Raw genomic sequence first — 19,942 nt, 5'->3', positions numbered from 1 at the left:
AGGGTGAGTTGTATAGTCATGTCATGGATTAAAAATTGGCTAAGAATCAGAAAACAAAGGGTAGGAATAAATGGTCCAGTTTCAACATGATGAAAGGTTAACACTGGGGTTGCTCCATGAGTCCATACTAGCACTGGTATTGCTTACTGTATTAAGGATCTGAAGTGAGGAACAGTGATGTGGTAAAATTTGCAGAGGACACAAAATTAAGTTCATTGAGGCTCAGAAGATGAGGAGGAACTTCAGAGAGACCCAACAAAGCAAGGTGAGTGGGCTAGGGTAAGGAAAACAAAATTCACCATTGACAAAAGCAAGATAAATCACATAGAAAGAATAATTTAAATGGTCAAACAAATTGTTGAGTTCTAAATTAACTGTAATGACTCAGGATAAAAGATCTGGGCAGCACTGGGGGCAGCTCAACAAAATGTGATCAATCCACAGCAGGAGTCAGAAAAGGTAAACAAAATATTATGATGGATAGGGAATGGATAGATAATAGCCAAGTATTATAGAGCTATTATATAATTAGTGGTACATCCCTTTACTCGAAGTATTGTGATCTGGTTTGGCCATCCTATTTTTAAAGAGATATTTTGATTGAAAATTATTAGAAGCACAGAAAAACTTGCCTATGAAGAACAAGTTATAAGATTTGCAATGTTCAGAAAGGAGATGAGAAAGGGGATGTGGTAAAGGTAAACAAAATAATGAATGGTATAAAGAAGGCAAATCAGATGTTTCTGTTTACCCTCTCATAATGCAAGAATTATGAAACGGAAAGGCAGAAAATGTAAAAAACTGATGCATTTTACATAGTTGCATAATTAACCTGTAATATTCCATGTTACCAAATATCTTTGAGTCTCTGTGTTTAGCAGGATTTTTTAAAGGATTGGATATTTGTGTGGGTAATGAGAACATCCACAGTTACATTAGAGGCGATATGAATCCTCAAGCTTCAGGACATAAGTCAACCAACAATTGACTGGAGTTTGGCAGAAACTTCCCCAATGAGAAGGTTTATTCCATAATTTTCCACTATGGGTTTTTTTGTACCTTTCATGGAAGCACCTGACACTGTCCCCTGACAGAGACCAGATACTGGACTAGATGGACCACTGATCTGATCTTCTCTGGCAATTCTTATCTTCCTGTGAATCTGCACTGAAGCAGCAGGAAGGAAGGCAAATGAAGAAAGAAGGGAGCCTGAGGAATATGTAAAGCACATCTACCCTCAAGGGACGTTCACACCAAACATGCACGTCATGTGCTTTGCACAGTGTGTAATAGATGGCTGACATCAGCAGATAAAAGAGAACAAGAACTCCCCACGCAACTCTCTTCTATATTGCTAGGCAGGATTGAAAACTGGAACTGATGTAAACTGCAAATATAGCAACTGACTCCAAAGATAGGAAGGGATTCCTGTCCTGCCTGGAAGTAAAACATAACAGCGTTAATCAGCCAAAGGGAAGGCTGATCCAGAGCCAGAGTGAAATCAACACTTCCCCCCATCTGCCATTTAATTCTGAACCCTGGTCTTTCCAATCTGTAGATTTTCATAGGTTTCATTTAAAATGGAAAGAGAAACCCACGCACCCTGGAAGTGACAAGGGCCAACCAGAAAGATGCATGTTATTTAGCAGAATGTTTCTGATGACCTGGCACAACAAGCAAAAGATAGCTGCAGGCAGAAGGGTGCAAGCTAATCCCTGCTGTGTGGCTGCCCTGTAGAGACAGTTGATCCGTCTGCAATTCTGAACTGCCAGTCACAGCTTCAACATCTTAATACACAGCATGTAGTAATTAAAATTTCCAATTAAGAAGAAAACTAACTAGCAAAACGAATGTTGTAAATTAGCAAGCTTTATGTACAAATTGAAGAAGGTTTTTGTTGCTCCTTAAAAGAGCATGTTATGTTAGCATTTGAAGTAAATGATTCTGGACAAAGCTATTGTGACATCCCTTGTACCCATTTTAGTAACGTGATACAAGTAATGTTCTCCCAACAAGTCTCCTTTGTTAGGGAGCATGGCCTCCAATAAAGAACTCATCTCATCATCTGCCTATGAAATCAAACAAGAACTGAGCATAACTGGACAGATTCTTTATGCATTGTCCCAGCAAAAGGGGATGCCACTTCAGACTTGCTTCTACTTTCATCCCAGGAAAGAAACTAAGAGACTTTGACGGAATCTGTAGGTACAACCCTTAAATTCGGTAACAGTGAACACGAACCTGGGCTTGAGTGTGACAGGTAAATGAAGGGACCCCTGCACAAAGGAGGGAGGATGAGACTTGAGGTCAGAAGACTCATTCCCAAATTCCCACCTGACCCATTGAGTAACTTTGGGCAACTCACTCAGCTAACACTGGTCTTTGCCTTCATTTCCCCATTTCTACAATGAGAATAGACTCACCTGTAGAACATGGATTTTGTGAAGTTAAATTCCTATACGTTTTGTAAAATACTTTTGAGTTTCTTGGATAGAAAGTGCACGCCTGCTGGAAGGTCGTTCAAGTCTAATCACATAACACATTGTGTTTAAAGGCATTTTTCACATTAAAAGACTATTCTGCTGCTTAAATGTTTGTGTCTAATATGTGTTTGTTATTAAAATAGCATTACTTTATTAGATATATATATGAGTTTGTGTGTGTGCGCGCATGTGTGAAGGCTGGGCAATTTTCTTCAACTTTCAAAATTTTTGATGCTCATAAAAGCAAAGGATTCATAGCCCTGGCTAGAACCAGGCAGAGCAAAGTCAGATGCTCTTAAAGATTCTTCTACACAGCTCAGCCAATGTATTTCAATCCTACACTGCAGATACCTCTGTTATTTCAATCTTGGGCCGCAGCAGGTCTACAAATGCATCTCAGGCTAGGCCTGCACCATCCTCATTTATCAGCTCTGCTAGTGCACCTCATCCCTGACCTGTAAGACCACTTAGCCAGTCATTATTCTAGTCCTACACTTCTGCCTCAGACTGCCAGTCATGCTGTGCTTTGGCAATCGGTGTGGTAGTTCTGGGGGATGGAACTAGACTGCGTCCAAATAATTCACTTGTTCAGATAGGCTATAATAGAGATCAGACCTCTGGAGTTTAAAAGGCTACTGCAACAACTGAGATATGTAGCACCCTGGGGTTCCCTCCTCCCACAAAGGTTGCTTTCCTTTGACAGAGCTTCTGGACTGCAACATTTTAGGGAAGGCAGAAATCATCTTAATAGCAGCTCAAAACCACTTAAAATACCTTTGAAGAGAGAGAACATTTTTAACAGAATAATTCTCTTTTGCATAATAACAAACATGAAACACATTGGAGCTCTCCCAAATAAACATCCCTTCAAATCCATCCTGAATACTTAACTCTTTTGCTCCACTTCCCAAAGCCAACCTCCACCTTTCCTGTCCTCTAACACAACATGGACTCTCTGCTGTCTAGTTTCTCCCTTGCACATTTATCAACAGCTTAAACTAATCTTAATTCACACAAAAATTATATTTAAAAAGGAGTCGAGATGCTTGTATGACAAAATGTGTGTCTTGTGATCCATCACTGTAACTTCCATCCTTCCCATACAGCCAGCCCTTGTGTTTCTCACCCTTCACTTTCCTTTGGCTAATTTAGGCCTCATTTTTATGAATTGCTGAGTACCTTCAGCTCCGATTGATTTCTGAGAGACTGGTAGTCTTAATATGTTATGAGGTATCATACACACTTCCGGCGCTATATAAATTATGAACAACAAACAGCATTGTTAATTCAACATCACATCACTCCAATATTAGAAATCTGATGAGTCATTGCTTTAACTTTGATACATTACCCTTACAGGAAGTCGCAGCAGGGTACAATAATCATTGTAATTAACAGACACGCCCCCACCCCCATCACCTACATTTAGATACAAAGCAAAGGATGGTGGGAAAAGCTTTCCATTCAGATCTCCCCTTCAGTCCAGTATTCACAAGCCTCTCATGAGGACACCACAAAACTGCATAAGTAGCTTCTTCAGAGAGCATCCAGGTATGGGATGTAAGCAGTGCAGGTCCCATTGCAATGAGTTATTATTGTCTAGGGAGTTTAATTATTTTCCCATTCTTTTTAAATAAACTCTTCACTGTTTTCTAATCGTGTTAGAGAGATAAAGAAGAAACTGAATAGAGAAATGACGAGATGGCAACGTGGGCTCCATTTGCCTCGGAGATGGATAGGTGCATTATACAGAATAATCCCCAGGACGTGGCTTCTGATCTAATTAGACAAACATTAGCTCAGCTCAATATACAGAACCCACAGATGTACACAAGCTCAGGGAATGGACATGTCACCTGATCGGAACTTCTCCATCATCCCAATGGGGATGTCGAAGAAGATTTTAACAGCACAGTACAGCTATAACATGGAAACATAAGGATAAATTACAACTCAATGATCCATTCCTGTTTGTTAATAATAGGCAATAAGGGCTGAAACGTAAAATTTGGACAGAGGGTCTCTGTGAGACCAAAAACAGTTATATGCTAGAACCACGTTCATTGGGATACCACTCCCCTATCACTGTGGTACTGATCATCCCGGCATTTGGGCTTTGGAAATGTTTAGTTCAAAAGTGCCAGAGCAGTAAGAGACATCAGCATACAACTTGATCCCCCTGCCCTTCCACTCTCATTTCACTGTGGAAAGCCCCATCCCAAAATATTAGACATAACCACAACAACATCCTATTGGTTAAATCTGAACTTGATAACCTCTGTTGGACCATCTCACTCTGGAGAAAAGATAAAATCAAAATTACTGAGTATTCACTTACAGGCTCAATGCCATGTGAAACTGACTGACACCAAAGTTCCTGAATGTTGGTGAGCTAAAGATGAAATTTCACAAAAACTGACAGCATATAACAATCCCCCCTCCCCACCCCCCAAAAAAAAAAAAAAAAAAAAAACCCCAAGAACACACACATACATTCAGGACATGCAATATTTTTAGATGTGATACTGCTGGGAAATTTACAGGCAGACTGCACACAGATGAACACTTTTTCAGGTCTCTCACACACCTAACTCAGCCTCAAGAGGAAGTGGCCTACTAGGCACAGCAAGCATCTGGTTCAAAGAAGGTTACACACCACTGAACCATTACTACGTCATCTTTTATAAGAGGATTTTTATGCTTTGGGTGATAGACAATATACACATCTTAAACAGGGTCCTGATATAAGCTGTTTGCCTTTTTGCAGGGGCATTATACTTAAATCTGAAGATTAAAATCTATTTCCTTTCCAAAAGACAATGGCTTCTCAAATAGTTAAAGCAGAGCTGAGGTTTCTTATACTCACTTTTGCTTTCGATACATGTGATATCTTCATACCAGATCAAGGAAACTAAACCTCAAACTCAGGTCTCAGATGAGCAAATGAAGAAGGAACGGTTACTTACTCTACAGTAACTGATTCCTTGAGATATGTCATCCACATAGAATCATAGGACTGGAAGGGACCTTGAGAGGTCATCTAGTCCAGTCCCCTGCACTCATGGCAGGACTAAGTATTATCTAGACCATTCCTGATAGGTGTTTGTCTAACCTGCCCTTAAAAACCTCCAATGATGGAGATTTCATGACCTGCCTAGACAATTTATTCCAGGGCTTAACCAGCCTGACAGTTAGGAAGTTTTTCCTAATGTCCAGCCTAAACCTCCCTTGCTGCAATTTAATCCCATTGCTTCTTGTCCTATCCTCAGAAGTTAAGTTTTTCTCCCTCTTTGTAACAACCTTTTATGTACTTGAAAACTGTTATGTCCCCTCTCAGTCTTCTCTTCTCCAGACTAAACAAACCCAGTTTTTTCAATCCTCCCTCACAGGTCACGTTTTCTAGACCTTTAATCATTTTTGTTTCTCTTCTCTGAATTTTCTCCAATTTGTCCACGTTTTTCTGAAATGTGGTGTGACAAAGTTCCTCCTCTACTTTGGTGGGTCCTGCGCTTATTGGTGGATTTTGCTCACCTCAGAGATTCACGGCAGCCCTCAGTTTGGCCACTTTCATGGCTCAAATCTGCCGTTCACTCAGATAACCTCATCACTGGCCTGCATGGGGAAAAAAGAGTAAGAACAATCCCCGCAGTTTCTGCTGATCCACCACGTGGGTTGGGGACCAGCTCAGAGACCTTCACTTCTGGTGGAAGCTCCTGTGTTGGGTCAGGAGTTGGGAGGTTTGGGGGGAACCCGGGCCTGACCTCTACCCCGGGTTCCAGCCCAGGGCCCTGTGGACTGCAGCTGTCTAGAGTGACTTCTGGAATAGCTGCACGACAGCTACGATTCCCTGGGCTACTTCCCCTTGGCCTCCTCCCAACACCTTCTTTGTCCTCACCACAGAACCTTCCTCCTGACACCTGTTAACGCTTGTACTCCTCAGTCCTCCAGCAGCACATCCTTTCACTCCCAGCTCCTTATGCGCACACCTCACTAACTGGAGTGACAGCCTTTTTAAACCAGGTGTCCTGATTAGCCTTACTTAATTCTAGCAGCTTCCCAGTTGGCTACAGGTGTCCTAATTAGCCTGCCTACCTTAATTAGTTCTAGAAAGTTCCTGAGTGTTCTGGAATAGGCCCTGTTATCTTACCCAGGGAAAAGGGACCTGCTTAACCTGGAACTAATGTATCTACCTTCGATCACCCTCTTGTAGCCATCTGGCCTGACCCTCTCACAGTGGCGCCCAGAACTCGACACAATACTCCAACTGAGGCCTAATCAATGTGGAGTAGAGCAGAAGAATTACTTCTCATGTCTTACTTACAACACTCCTGCTAATACACCCCAGAATGATGTTTGCTTTTTTTTGCGACAGTGTTACACTGTTGACTCATATTGACATGTATTCCACTTCTGGCGTGTATTCACCCCACAAGTGCAAAATGGGATTGTTTTGGCCAGCAGTGTCTGTTGGGGCAGTGCCTGTGCCCTGGATGATCCCTGCCTCCCCATATGAAAGAAATAAAGGGCAGAGCAGGCCCAACTATCCCTTAGTTCCTCAGAAGCCAGGTGTTATGGGACTCAGTAGTAGGGATCATAGAGTACACATGGATAACATATCTCGAAGTTACTGTAGAGTAAGTCACTGCTCTTTCTTCTCTGAGTGATTGTCCACATGTATTCCACTTCTGGTGATTCACAAGCAGTGATCCCATAGTCAGGAAGTATGTGCTCAGAGTCTATTTAAACAATGATCGCAGGACAGAAAGAATGTGAAAGAAAGCGTAGAATCAAATAAAGCAGTGGTTCTCAAACTTTTGGACTGGTGACCCCTTTCACATAGCAAGCCTTTGGGTGCGACCCGCCCCCCCCCCCAAATTAAAAACACTTAAATATATTTAACACCATTATAAATGCTGGATGCAAAGCAGGGTTTGGGGTGGAGGCAGACAGCTTGCGACCCCCCCCCCATGTAATAACCTCTTGACTCCCTGAGAGGTCCCAACCCACAGTTTGAGAACCCTTGATATAAAGTAAAAATCTTCAATGAACCAAACCGTACTATAGAATCTCTATGGATAGTAATTCCATGCTGATAATAAGAATATAGCAATAGGGATATATTACAGACTACCTGACCAGGATGGGGATAATTACTGTGAAATGCTCAGGGAGATTAGAGAGGCTATTAAAATAAAAAACTCAATAATAACGGGGGATTTCAACTATCCCCATATGACTGGGTGCATATCACCTCAGGAAGGGATGCAGAGAGAAAGTTTCTTGACTCCTTAAATGATTGCTTCTCAGAGCAGCTAGTCCTGGAACCCACAAGATGAGAGGCAATTCTAGATTTAGTCTTAAGTGGAGCACAGGATCAGGTCCAAGAGGTGAATATAGTTGGATCACTTTGTAATAATGACCATAATATGATTAAATTTAACATCCTTGTGGCGGGGAAAACGCCACAGCAGCCCAAAACTGTCACATTTGATTTCAGAAAGGGGAACTACACAAAAATGGGGAGGTTAGTGAAACAGAAATTTAAAGTATCAGAGGGGTAGCTGTGTTAGTCTGGATCTGTAAAAGCGGCAAAGAGTCCTGTGGCACCTGATAGACTAACAGACGTATTGGAGCATAAGCTTTTGTGGGTGAATACCCACTTCGTGAGATGCATGTAATGGAAATTTCCAGAGGCATCTTGCTTGCATATTTATACCTGCCTCTGGAAATTTCCACTACATGCATCTGACGAAGTGGGTATTCACCCACGAACACTTATGCTCCAATACGTCTGTTAGTCTATCAGGTGCCACAGGACTCTCTGCCACTTTTACAGAAATTAAAAGGTACAGTACCAAAAGCAAAATCCCTGAAAGCTGCATGAAAACTTTTTAAAGACACCATAATAGAGGCTCAACTTAAATGTATACCTCAAATTAAAAAACATAGTAAGAGAACCAAAAAAGAACCACTGTGGCTAAACAACCAGGTAAAAGAAGCAGTGAGAGGCAAAAAGGCATCCTTTAAAAAGTGGAAGTTAAATTCTAATGAGGAAAATAGAAAGGAGCATAAACTCTGGCAAATGATGTGTAAAAATACAATTAGGAAGGCCAAAAAATAATTTGAAGAACAGCTAACCAAAGACTCAAAAAGTAATAGCAAAAAGATTTTAAAGTACATCAGAAGCAGGAAGCCTGCTAAACAACCAGTGGGGCCACTGGTCGATCGAGATGATAAAGAAACACTCAAGGATGATAAGGCCATTACAGAGAAACTAAATGAATTCTTTGCATCGGTCTTCACGGTTGAGGATGTGAGGGAGATTCCCAAATCTGAGCCATTCTTTTTAAGTGACAAATCTGAGGAACTGTCCCAGATTGAGGTGTTATTAGAGGAGGGTTTAGAACAAATTGATAAACTAAACAGTAATAAGTCATCAGGACCAGGTAGTATTCACCCAACAGTTCTGAAGGAACTCAAATGTGAAATTGCAGGACTACTTACTGTAGTCTATAATCTATAATTTAAATCATCTTCTGTACCAAATGACAAGAGGATAGGTAATGTGACGCCAATTTTTAAAAAGGGCTCGAGATGTGACCCTGACAATTACAGGCCTGTAAGTCTGACTTCAGTACCAGGCAAACTGGTTGAAACTATAGTAAAGAACAAAATTGTCAGACACATAGATGAACATAATTTGTTGGGGAATAGTCAACATGGTTTTTGTAAAGGGAAATCATGCCTCACCAATCTACTAGAATTCTTTGAGTGGGTCAACAAGCATGTGGACAAGGGGGATTCAGTGGACATAGTGTATTTAGATTTTCAGAAAGCCTTTGACAAGGTCCCTCATCAAAGGCTCTTACACAAAGTAAGCTGCCATGGGATAAGAGGGAAGGTGCTCTCATGGATTGGTAACTGGTTAAAAGATAGGAAACAAAGGGTAGGAATAAATGGTCAGTTTTTAGAATGGAGAGAGATAAATAGTGGTGTCCCCCAGGGGTCTGTACTGGGACCAGTCCTATTTAACCTATTCATAAATGATCTGGAAAAAGGGGTGAACAGTGAGGTGGCAAAATTTGCAGATGATACAAAACTACTCAAGATAGTTAAGTCCCAGGCAGGCTGCGAAGAGCTACAAAAGGATCTCTTAAAACTGGGTGACTGGGCAACAAAATGGCAGATGAAATTCAATGTTGATAAATGCAAAGTAATGCACATTGGAAAACATAATCCCAACTATACATATAAAATGAGGGGTCTAAATTAGCTGTTACCACTCAAGAAAGAGATCTTGGAGTCATTGTGGATAGTCCTCCGAAAACATCCACTCAATGTGCAGCGGCAGTCAAAAAAGCGAATAGAACATTGGGAATCATTAAGAAAGTGATAGATAATAAGACAGAAAATATCATATTGCCTCTATATAAATCCATGGTACACCCACATCTTGAATTCTGCGTGCAGATGTGGTCACCCCCATCTCAAAAAAGATATTGGAATTGGAGAAAGTTCAGAAAAGGGCAACAAAAATTATTAGGGATATGGAACAGCTGCCATATGAGGAGAGATTAAGAAGACTGGGACTTTTCAGCTTGGAAAAGAGATGATTATTGGGGGATATGATAGAGGTCTATAAAATCATGACTGGTGTGAAGAAAGTAAATAAGAAAGTGTTATTTACTCCTTCTCATAACACAAGAACTAGGGGCCACCAAATGAAATTAATAGACAACAGGTTTAAAACAAACAAAAGGAAATATTTTTTTCCACACAACGCACAGTCAACCTGTGGAACTCCATGCCAGAGGATGTTGTGAAGACCAAGACTATAACAGGGTTCAAAAAAGAACTAGATAAATTCATGGAGGATAGGTCCACCAATGGCTATTAGCCAGGATGGGCAGGGATGGTGTCCCTAGCCTCTGTTTGCCAGAAGATGGGAATGGGCGACAGGTGATGGATCACTTGATGACTGCCTGTTCTGTTCATTCCCTCTGGGGCACCTGGCATTGGCCACTGTCGGAAGACAGGATACTGGGCTAGGTGGACCTTTGGTCTGACCCAGTATGGCCGTTCTTATGACAGCTCTACCAAAGCAGGGATCAGGTTTGGAGGCTCCACTAAACAGTAGTGCTAGGTGAAAGTGGGGATTGAACTCCAGATAACTGCACTACATATCTAAGAAACTGGAATTCCTTTTAGAGACATTGCCGAGGTTGTCTGGACCCCAGTGAAATGGGCTCTAATCTGCAGAACAGATCTGAGAGAGCCATTTGGACAGTCTTTGGGTGGATACAAGTTGACCTTTCACCCTGTCAGCAAACACTAGAAACAGACTGGAAGAATTTCCGAAAGATCTTGTCCTGCTCAGATAGCAGGAGAGGGCTCTAATGACCTCAAAAGCGTGAAGTTTAACCTCTCCTTTATTATAATGGAGGCACAGCAAAGAAAACCATAAGACGGACCACTTGGTTCAAAAATTTTGGCTGAGGTCTTAGTGGCACGTCCTTATGGACTACTGTATAAGGCAGTCCCGCTATGAGGGCTTAGATCTCTCCTACTTGTCAAGCTGAATTTATAGCCATAAAAAGGCAATCTTCAAAGACGTGTGTGTGACCCTAAGATCCCCTCAATGCCTACTGGCAAAGGGTTCACTGTCATGTAACAGCAACTTCTATCAGGCCACAAACTCACTACACCTAACACATTGCTGTTGTGGTATTTATCTGTAAAGAATGCTGTGTAAGGTACCAAAGGAAAACTTGTGTCATAATTGTCAGCATAATCATTGTGTAATGTATGTTTGGATAACAATTAAAAAGTTGTATGTTTATGCCGAAAAGACGTTTAAACCAAGCAATCCAGGCAGGGGTGATAAACAAGGTTTTCCTAGATGAAGGAATCTTGATTTACTTGTCTGCCTAAGCCTCTATCATAAACTGAGAATTGTGCAAGTCAAAGCAAGCTTCATTTGCATAGTAAATCCACAAATTAGCAGAAGGATGAGAAAGCAGCACAGCGTTTGCACACCAGCAGGGGTGAAGGACTTTGTCTTGGTGTACACATCAAAAGAATACAGTTCAAAGGTTAACTGGACTGTAACAGGGGGAAAAGACACTGGACCAAAGAACAGAGGTTTTTGCATGAATGAAAGCTGGATCCTGGCCCGGGGGAAAGGGCTTGTGACATTGAGCGGAAACTTTAGGTGAGAAACTGCCTTAGATAAGGATTGAGCCTAAATTGAGTTTTAGTTACCAGAAAGCATGTTATACTTTTGTTGTGTTTATAATCATTTGTTTCTATTATCTTTGCTTAGTATCACTTACATCTCTGTCCTTTATTAATAAACTTATTCTTGGTTTTACTATTAAGTTCATCCCAGTGAGATATGTAAAGTGTGAATTCACTGCTGAGCTAACAGGCTGGTGTGTATACTTTCTCTTTGGAGACAGCAGACTTGGTAATTTCTGTGAACGTCCAGTGACAGGGACTCAATACTACAGAAGAATGGTCGTAAAGGAGATTCGGGGACTAGGAAGTATTAAGCATTACCTGCAAGGCAAAGAAGGCTGGCAGATTCCTAGGGAATTTGGGTGGCTAACAAACTGTGATGACAGGGAGCTATCACTCAGTTTAATACCAACAAATCTCTCTTTTGCTAAGGCAACAAGATCATCAGAGAAAGTGTCACAACACAGTATAGAGTAAAGGTTGCTAGATGTTCCAAGGGGGATCCAATAAGCATGATAACACAGCACTGAAGTTGCAGAACGGTGAGGTGTTTCTGACTGGAGGAAAGTCATGAATGAGTGCTTGAGAAATCTAGCAACTGTTGGGTATGAGAAGACTCTGCCCTGTGACAGGAGGGTGAGGAGCAGATAATTGAACTCTTATCAAGCTAATGGATAGCTCAGAGTGTTTTAGGGCTAACAGGGATTCCAGCATAGCTGCTATAGAGGTTTCTAAAAGAGGTATGTATTTTTATAGAGCCCAAATAAAGAACTATTTCCATTTTACTCCACAAGTCACTCTAGTGGAGTCTTACCTGCTACAAGCCTAAAGGTTACAGACTTTAGCAGAGCAGGATCTGTCTGTGCAGGTTAGCCAGCCAGTTTCTAGGCTGTCAAGTACAATAAAAACAGGCCCAGGAGCAGGATCTCTCGCCCAGTCTGAGTGATCACATTGTGCTGACCTTGAAACATGACAGAAGGTCAATGTTGACAGATTCATCAGAACTGAATACAAGAACTGCCTGGGTCATGCTGAGGCTGCCCTCTGCCAAAGTTTCCTTAGGCCCATTGGAATCAGCGCAACAGATGGGTAAACATACATAAATACTGGTATTCAAGGGATGAGGAAGGTGTCTGACAGACAGCCTGGACTTGATCCCCCCCGGAGTAAAACAACCAGCAAGTTCTGGTCTACAGCAAACAGCTCTGTTCTTGAATATTTCCCCTTGCAGAAGATGGTCTGCAGAACTGAGTCCTTGACAGACCACTTGTGATTGTCTGAGAACTGTCTATTTAGTCGATCTACAATGGATGATGCAAAGGCACATGACTAGTATGATGTGACGATGAATGCACCAGTCCAAGAGATGGATTGATTCCTGGAAGAGTAGAATTGATTGTGCCCCAGAAGCCTAAGTGAGGCTCTGACTGATGTGGTTTTGGGTAAAACTTGAGTTAACTGATAAGGGTCAATATAGTGTGGGGCCTATCCTGGGGGAGGTAAATTCTTGATGCTGTGGAATCCAACACTGTTCCTACAAACTTTGAATAGGAGTGAGATTGGATTTCTCTCTGTTGACTTTGAGACTAAGTGAAGGAAAGAGTCCCAGTTACTTAGATGGAATTGTTCATTTGTTGAGGTGATTGTCCCTGAGTTAGCCAGTCATCAGGGTACAGGCTGATATGTATCCTTTGTCTCCTTAAGTGAGCTGACAAAACTACTAGACACTTGGTGAACACTCTTGGAGCTGTGGAGAGACCTAAGGGAAGCAGTCACTTTCCCACTAGGAATTTGAACTATTTTCTTTGGGTTGGGTGAACTGCTATATGGAAACAGGCATCCTGAAAACTGAAAGCCAAAAATCAGTCTTGAGTATCTAATATGAGGATTATGAAAGCTAGGGTCACCATCGTGAACTTGTAACAATGGAAGAATTTGTTGAGATGTCAAAGGTCCAGGATGGGGTGTCAACCGCCTTTTCTTCTTTGGAATTAGGATATAATTAGACTAAACCCCCTGCCCTGAAACTCCATGGGGCATCAGGGTTCGAGGTGCAGCCCAAATGGACACTGCTATTCAAAAGAATCCAATCTCATGCACATGGGGTACATGCACACCAGAAGTGGAATACATGTGGCCACTAGTCAAAGAAGAACTGATTTTCCAATATTTTGCTTTAAAATTTATTCTGGGTCTTGGCTCCACACAGACTAATATTTACATAGATTTCCTTCTTTCCCTCTCCCAGGTTCAGTAGCTTAGAATATTGTGTTCGTATGTATTTGAAAATTTTGAGTCTACTTATATAGTCTTAATGATTTCAGATCTTAAACTCATTTAACATTAACAGGGAACTGAAAGGCTTTTTATTTAAAAACGAAGATAAAAATAGCTTAGAATACTATTAATAAAAATCAGTTTCTCTGCTGTCTTTCACCCTTCATTTCACAAGATCCCACATTTCTTTACATAATGTAAATATAGGGACTGACCTCTCAGCACTGAAATGCAGCCATCTCTGGAGTGGAACATGGCTACTGTAGGGTAATGCAGCATCCTTACAAATTCCTGTAGTGTTATGTTTTCATTTTTAGTCTGCCATCCTGTGATTACTCAATGTTACTACACTAATGTACATGTAATGTGCTTAGTGCTAACAGATGAACACACACATTGCTCAAACGTCTCCATACTGCAGCAATGTGGATGTTTCTTTTTTTCCTGCAGTCACCTAGCTCCACTAAATTAACACCACAGACAAGGGGTGAAGAAAAAAACTATACCCAAAAGAGACTCTACAGAGAACTTAGGTAGGCAGAACATAATTATCTATGTTGGAATTTGGCCACAATACCAGGGTTAGTATCTCTACTCGAGTGAAAAGTACAGCAGGATCTTCGATGGTCACACAATTAGTCAGGACCTGGGGTTAAGTCTCATCTAAAAGTCAGGACATTCAATACCAGAGCACATCCCATCACTGGGCTGGGACACGAGTTTAATCTTAACTCCGAGTGAAGGATGCCACCTACTGAATCATTAATATCACGTCTTGCAGTGTTTGACCCCATTACAGTAAGGGAACTGATAGGATCACAGCCCAGACTGGGACGGGTACAGTTTGACACTAAAATAAAATCTAAAAATAGACAGAATACATTTAAAATATAAGGCTGTTCGCTCTTGAACACAACTTTATGCACCTCCTTCACTCCCACAATCCAAGTAGGCTGCATTAAACGTTGAACACCAGCATGAATGTAATATTTTCTGGATTTTCTCAGCCTCTATCACAATCTCAGCAATTTCTTAAAACCTCCCTTTATTTGTATTTGATTTTTGGGTTAATTATAGCACATTGTCTCCTATAATATGTACTAGTATGGTACATTCTGCAACATTTAACCCCTTTTCCCAGTTGTCATTCGTTAGCTTCACAGCTTAATGACACAGTCAGAAGATCACACTATGACCCTGTTAAAAAAATTTTAATGCCATTTTTACAAATTACAGCATAATGCACCGATTACCAAGATGAAAGCAAAGTCTCGGCGTATGTCTGGAGACCAAATAAAAGAACGTTTGAACATCTGTTCATCCTACAAATGCCTTTAAATGCTTTGATTTTCCCATAATCATTTTGTTCCACCATTTCACCCTTTTCTGAATGTGTATCCAACAGCCTCAGGACAGCAGCCAGAGATCTGCAGTAACAGCACGTTATAATCAAAGTTCCTGGGCACACTTAAGTTTTTCTCTTAGAGTTACAAGGGGGAAAAAAAACAAGTTCTCAGCATATATTACCAACTCTTGGTCCTATAAAATACAGTGCTCTGCTAGATGAGCAAAGTGAAAGGACAACACTCTCTTCAAAAGGGGTTTAAAATACAGAATTATAAAGCACTAGAATACTGTTCAGCTGAAGAGAGGGTTATATTGACTCAGTAAGTATTCCAAATCTGTATGTTTTCAGATGGATCAAGTTCCAGAACAACTGACTGGCCCATTCAGACTGCCCTGAAGAATGCAAGAAGAACTGGATGGAAACCAAGAAGGAATTCAAAAAGCTAAACAGAAAATGCTATGTAACAATACATACCTTGCACTGACTGGCTGACTTCCATCCAGAAGTATCAAAAAGTCCTTTACAAAGTGTACAGTCAAGAATCACTTACCCATCACCAAAATGCTACTACCTCTGGTGTGGAACCCAGCGGCCAGCAACATTAGTACACAGCAGAGTTTAGGATAACACACACAGACTACCATGTCTTATTGAAACTCATAAGGGTATTTTAGGATTGGCAGTTAATAACCCAGTTCGGTATTTGTTGAGGACACCAGAGCCAAAACCTCTGCACTCCTAAACAAAACAAAAAAACCCAAACAAAAAAACATTCTTAAACGTACTAAAAATTCTTTAGTAATTGCAAGTGATCAAAACTTCACTTTTGAGTTTCCCTGAAATTATACCATTAATTCTTAGATTAAGCTGATATAATACATAGGCATTCCCTCTGTGTCATCTATTTTACAGTTTTCTAAAATACGCATCACCATAGTATCTAAGTGCTAAAGAGGAGTGCAATATTGAGTAAAGGATGCAATATAGGATTTGATAATGACTTAACAGAAAGAGAATGCAATAAATATTCTTATGGAAGATTGTCTTGGGGGGTGTATATGAGAGAGGAGGGTGGTAGAGAGGACACATTTTCCTTATAGGAGGATACATTTTCCAGCAGGGCTGGCAGCACAAGTCATATTAAGCCGTAACTGGAGTTGCCTGCCTAATTCCTCATGGATCACACTGAAAGTGTACCCCATCATCTTAAAGGATGTGCTAAAGCTTTGGCTGGGACTCACTCACTCAGCAGAAACTGTTTGGGATTATTCCACAAAGCACCTCCTCTGATCTGATTTAAAGGGACACTGTGTCAAGCTAGTTTAGGCACCAAATTTGCCCTGCCGCAAGAATGTTTAGGGGGAAATGTCCTCTGGATATCAAGTTTTTTGCTCCCTCCAGTTCATCCCTGTCACCAAATAAATAAATCCTACAATATTTTGCTCTGCTGAAAAAAAGCCACCAAGCCAGCAGAAAGGGCACAAGCTAACCAACAACCCCTATTCCCATTACTGGATGGCTGATTAATAATGCTTTGGAAAACAAGAGAGCAAATGATCTGTTATGGTTATTTATTTATCATCAAAGAAATACACTTGCTTGGTGCATGTGGCTCCATCTCATTCTCATGGCTGGTCCCAGCAACCACACTACTTACTGACAGCAAATACAGTTACTCCTTTTGATCAAATGGCAGGGGTGAATGTTTTGGCATTGTAAAACCTTAGTTCAAGCCCTGCTCAAGAGTGTAGCATCTGAATGTGTACAGCCATTGTTAGTATCAGAGTTAGGGTGGCTTATGCTCTACAAGAAACAAATAAGGGACACTGGAGAACTGTTATCCCCAGCTTTTATGAGGTTGGGGCAAGAAATCAGAAGTACCACCTATGAGAGCCCTTCTAAACAGCTAATAGTTTCTAAAGCACCTTAGAGATCTCTAGTTTAAAAGGCCTTATAACTGTAATCTGCTATTTTAATTTTAATGAAATGAAACCAGTCACTATTTCCACAGGCAACTTTCTGTTTCATTCTCACAAAACAAGCACTTTGGTTACAAAAATTAAAGCAGTTCCAGGGCATATTTTCTTAGCAAGGACCCAGAATATTTTAGCCTCCCAATTTCCTAAAGAATCAAGTAAATAGCTAGCAGACTCACAAAAGCTGTGTGAAATATTGTAGAAAAGCAGTTCTGAACTGACAGACTAGCAAACATAACGATACAGGCCATGAAATTATGTGCGTACGAGGATGTTCTAACAGTGCAGACTGTCAAGATATAAATCATTTTTCCAAAACTTCCATACCTGTCTCTTAGACAGCATCACACATTATTAGATCTGAAAATCTAAAACATCTATTTTAATTTTTCCATTTAACCAGTAGACTGGTTAATTTCATTTACTAGTTACCATAAAATTTCCCAAATGCGACTGGGTTTGGATTTTCCACCTTGCTGCAGAATGCTTAAATTAAAAGAAATTTAACACATTCCACGAAAACATTTCTATCAACCGTAAAACACAATAGTACAAATTGACAGGTGATACATGCCAAGAGGGACAGCAGGGAAATTCAAATAGCAAAATCAGAATGAACAAAGATTTTAGAGGCTAAGCGCAGTCATGGGGATAGGAGGACTTTCCAGCTTCAATCCAGGGAGAAGGCACCCTTAACGGATGTTACTGAGATAAAAAATCTTTCGAAGTCCAAGGTTTTCAGACAAGAAATACGTTCCACCTGAATTCATTCTGGTGTGTAAGCCTTTTAAGGACACTTCAGACATCAGCTAGAAGGCCTCTTCCGCCTTCTCAAGATTGAACCATTTTCTTCTGTGTATCAAAGACATATCTTTTAAAGAGAAGGTTGATAGTAACAGGTTGGGCTGAGTCAACCTTGCTGCTTTCATCCTCTTTGGCTGTATCTCCCTTCCCTGCCTTAGATTTCTTCTTGGAGGTTACAGTGAGAAGCACCTTTGTATCTGGCTTGAGTCCATCTGAAAAAATCAAGAACATACATGACAAAAAACTCTGGCAGCATTTCAATATTACAAGTGAACATCTGAAAACAATGAATATATGAGTTCATCATTGCAACATACCTCATTTCAAGGATTTATTGGCTAAAACTAAAATTATGACAATCATTCAAAAGTCCAGTTCAGAATAGTTATTCCCCACAATCCAAAACAGTCTCCTGCATCCTCATTCCCAGATCCATGTTCTTTGCAAGCCCTAACCATCTCCTTCCCAAGTTCTGAGGGGATAAACCGTGGTGGATTTTTAACAAATCAGATCAAATTGCCTGATCTAGGCCTTTAAAACTCTGCAGACTTCCCTCTTTATCCTGCATGGATGCTTTCCAGCAGCCTCTTCTTTCTTGTGAGTGGATTTGTGGCCTAGCATTTTTTAAAAATCAAAGAGAGTCACATTTAACCTTGCTCTATTTCTGAGATGCAAAACCAACTTGTCAAAAAAAAATTCATACAGACAGCTCCCAAGAACATAAGTGACAAATCAAAAAAATTAAAATCCTGAAAAAGCATAGCTCCATAGGCACCAGAGGTCTTGAATACCTTTGGTCCATTACCTAGACTGGCCAAAAGTACACTGCTCAATACACCACAAGTAAAGCAGTGTTGTTTCTGGCCAAAGCACCATATATGTTAACCGGGTTACAATTTTTTTTTTTTTTACATGGTCAATCCTTAAGAAGATCAGAATTTGGGGGAGCAGAAGAGTATGTCTGGAAGTTTAAATACTATGCTTGAAAATGATTTAAACCGTCTGTGTTCTAACAGGAATATCTGCCCTTTTCTACCTAAACAGCAGGGGTTTTATTTACTATTTTAATGTGTCACATTGGTGACATTTCAGATAAGAGATACAAAGAAGTCAAGTCCAAATAAATGCTGCAAGACAGAGGAGATACTGCTCCTTGGAGTCTTGAAGCCTTTTCTTTCTTAAAGCAGATGACAGAGAACCTCTGAGAAGCATACTCAATGCCACCTATCTGCATGCTCCAAAACGTAGCTCTCTGGCATTTGGCCAGTTTCAGTTCAGGTGTTTTTAACCTGTGGTGTCACGTAACCTTATCTCAAACACTTAATCAGCTTCTCCCACCTCATTCTGAAATTCAGAGACGGAGTCTCATATCATGGCCTGACAAAAAGATTGAGATGCTTATGATTTACTGGAGACAGGAGGTCTACAAGCACATGTGATTTGCTCCATTACAGACACATCTAGTGGGCATTTACAGCTAATTGTGGGGACTCAGCACCAGAGCCACCTTCTCTTCTTGATAGTAAATTGCTCCAAGAGGCATTCACAATGTGCTGCAAAAGCGGGGAAGAGTGAGGGGAAATCACAGCAGTAAGAGAATAGGAAATAAGCAGGTGCTGCAGCAAAACCATGACACTGTCAACTATCCCCCTTCAATTCCTGTAACTGGGGTTCTGAAAACACTGCCAAATCCTTGATACATGGTGCTCTAACATGCAGACCACTCAAATGCTCCAAGTTGTGGGGAAGTGAGGAGAGTCAGGTGCTCTCTCCAAACACAAAGGGATGTGGGAGTATGGGAGAAAAGGAGCACATTA

General features: G+C 40.8%; 1 protein-coding gene across 5 annotated transcripts in view; it reads right to left on the bottom strand.

Annotated features, from left to right (window-relative positions):
• Nucleotides 1–19,942, bottom strand: part of EEFSEC (eukaryotic elongation factor, selenocysteine-tRNA specific) — a 223,086-nt gene that overhangs the window by 36,194 nt on the left and 166,950 nt on the right. Inside the window, exon 7 of one of the 5 annotated variants that reach the window (XM_073351380.1) lies at nucleotides 16,902–18,337. The exons of 2 other annotated variants lie outside the window; for them this stretch is intronic. In XM_073351380.1, the coding sequence (XP_073207481.1) occupies nucleotides 18,153–18,337 (185 nt within the window). In that variant the 3' untranslated portion in view covers nucleotides 16,902–18,152. Of the gene's footprint in view, nucleotides 1–16,901; nucleotides 18,338–19,942 lie in introns of those variants that run through there. 2 more of the 5 variants (XM_073351384.1, XR_012159786.1) reach the window with 2 other exon arrangements.

Source organism: Lepidochelys kempii, chromosome 7, assembly GCF_965140265.1.
Source record: "Lepidochelys kempii isolate rLepKem1 chromosome 7, rLepKem1.hap2, whole genome shotgun sequence".
Lineage (NCBI taxonomy): Eukaryota > Metazoa > Chordata > Testudines > Cheloniidae > Lepidochelys > Lepidochelys kempii.
This window is presented reverse-complemented; position numbering and strand designations above follow the sequence as displayed.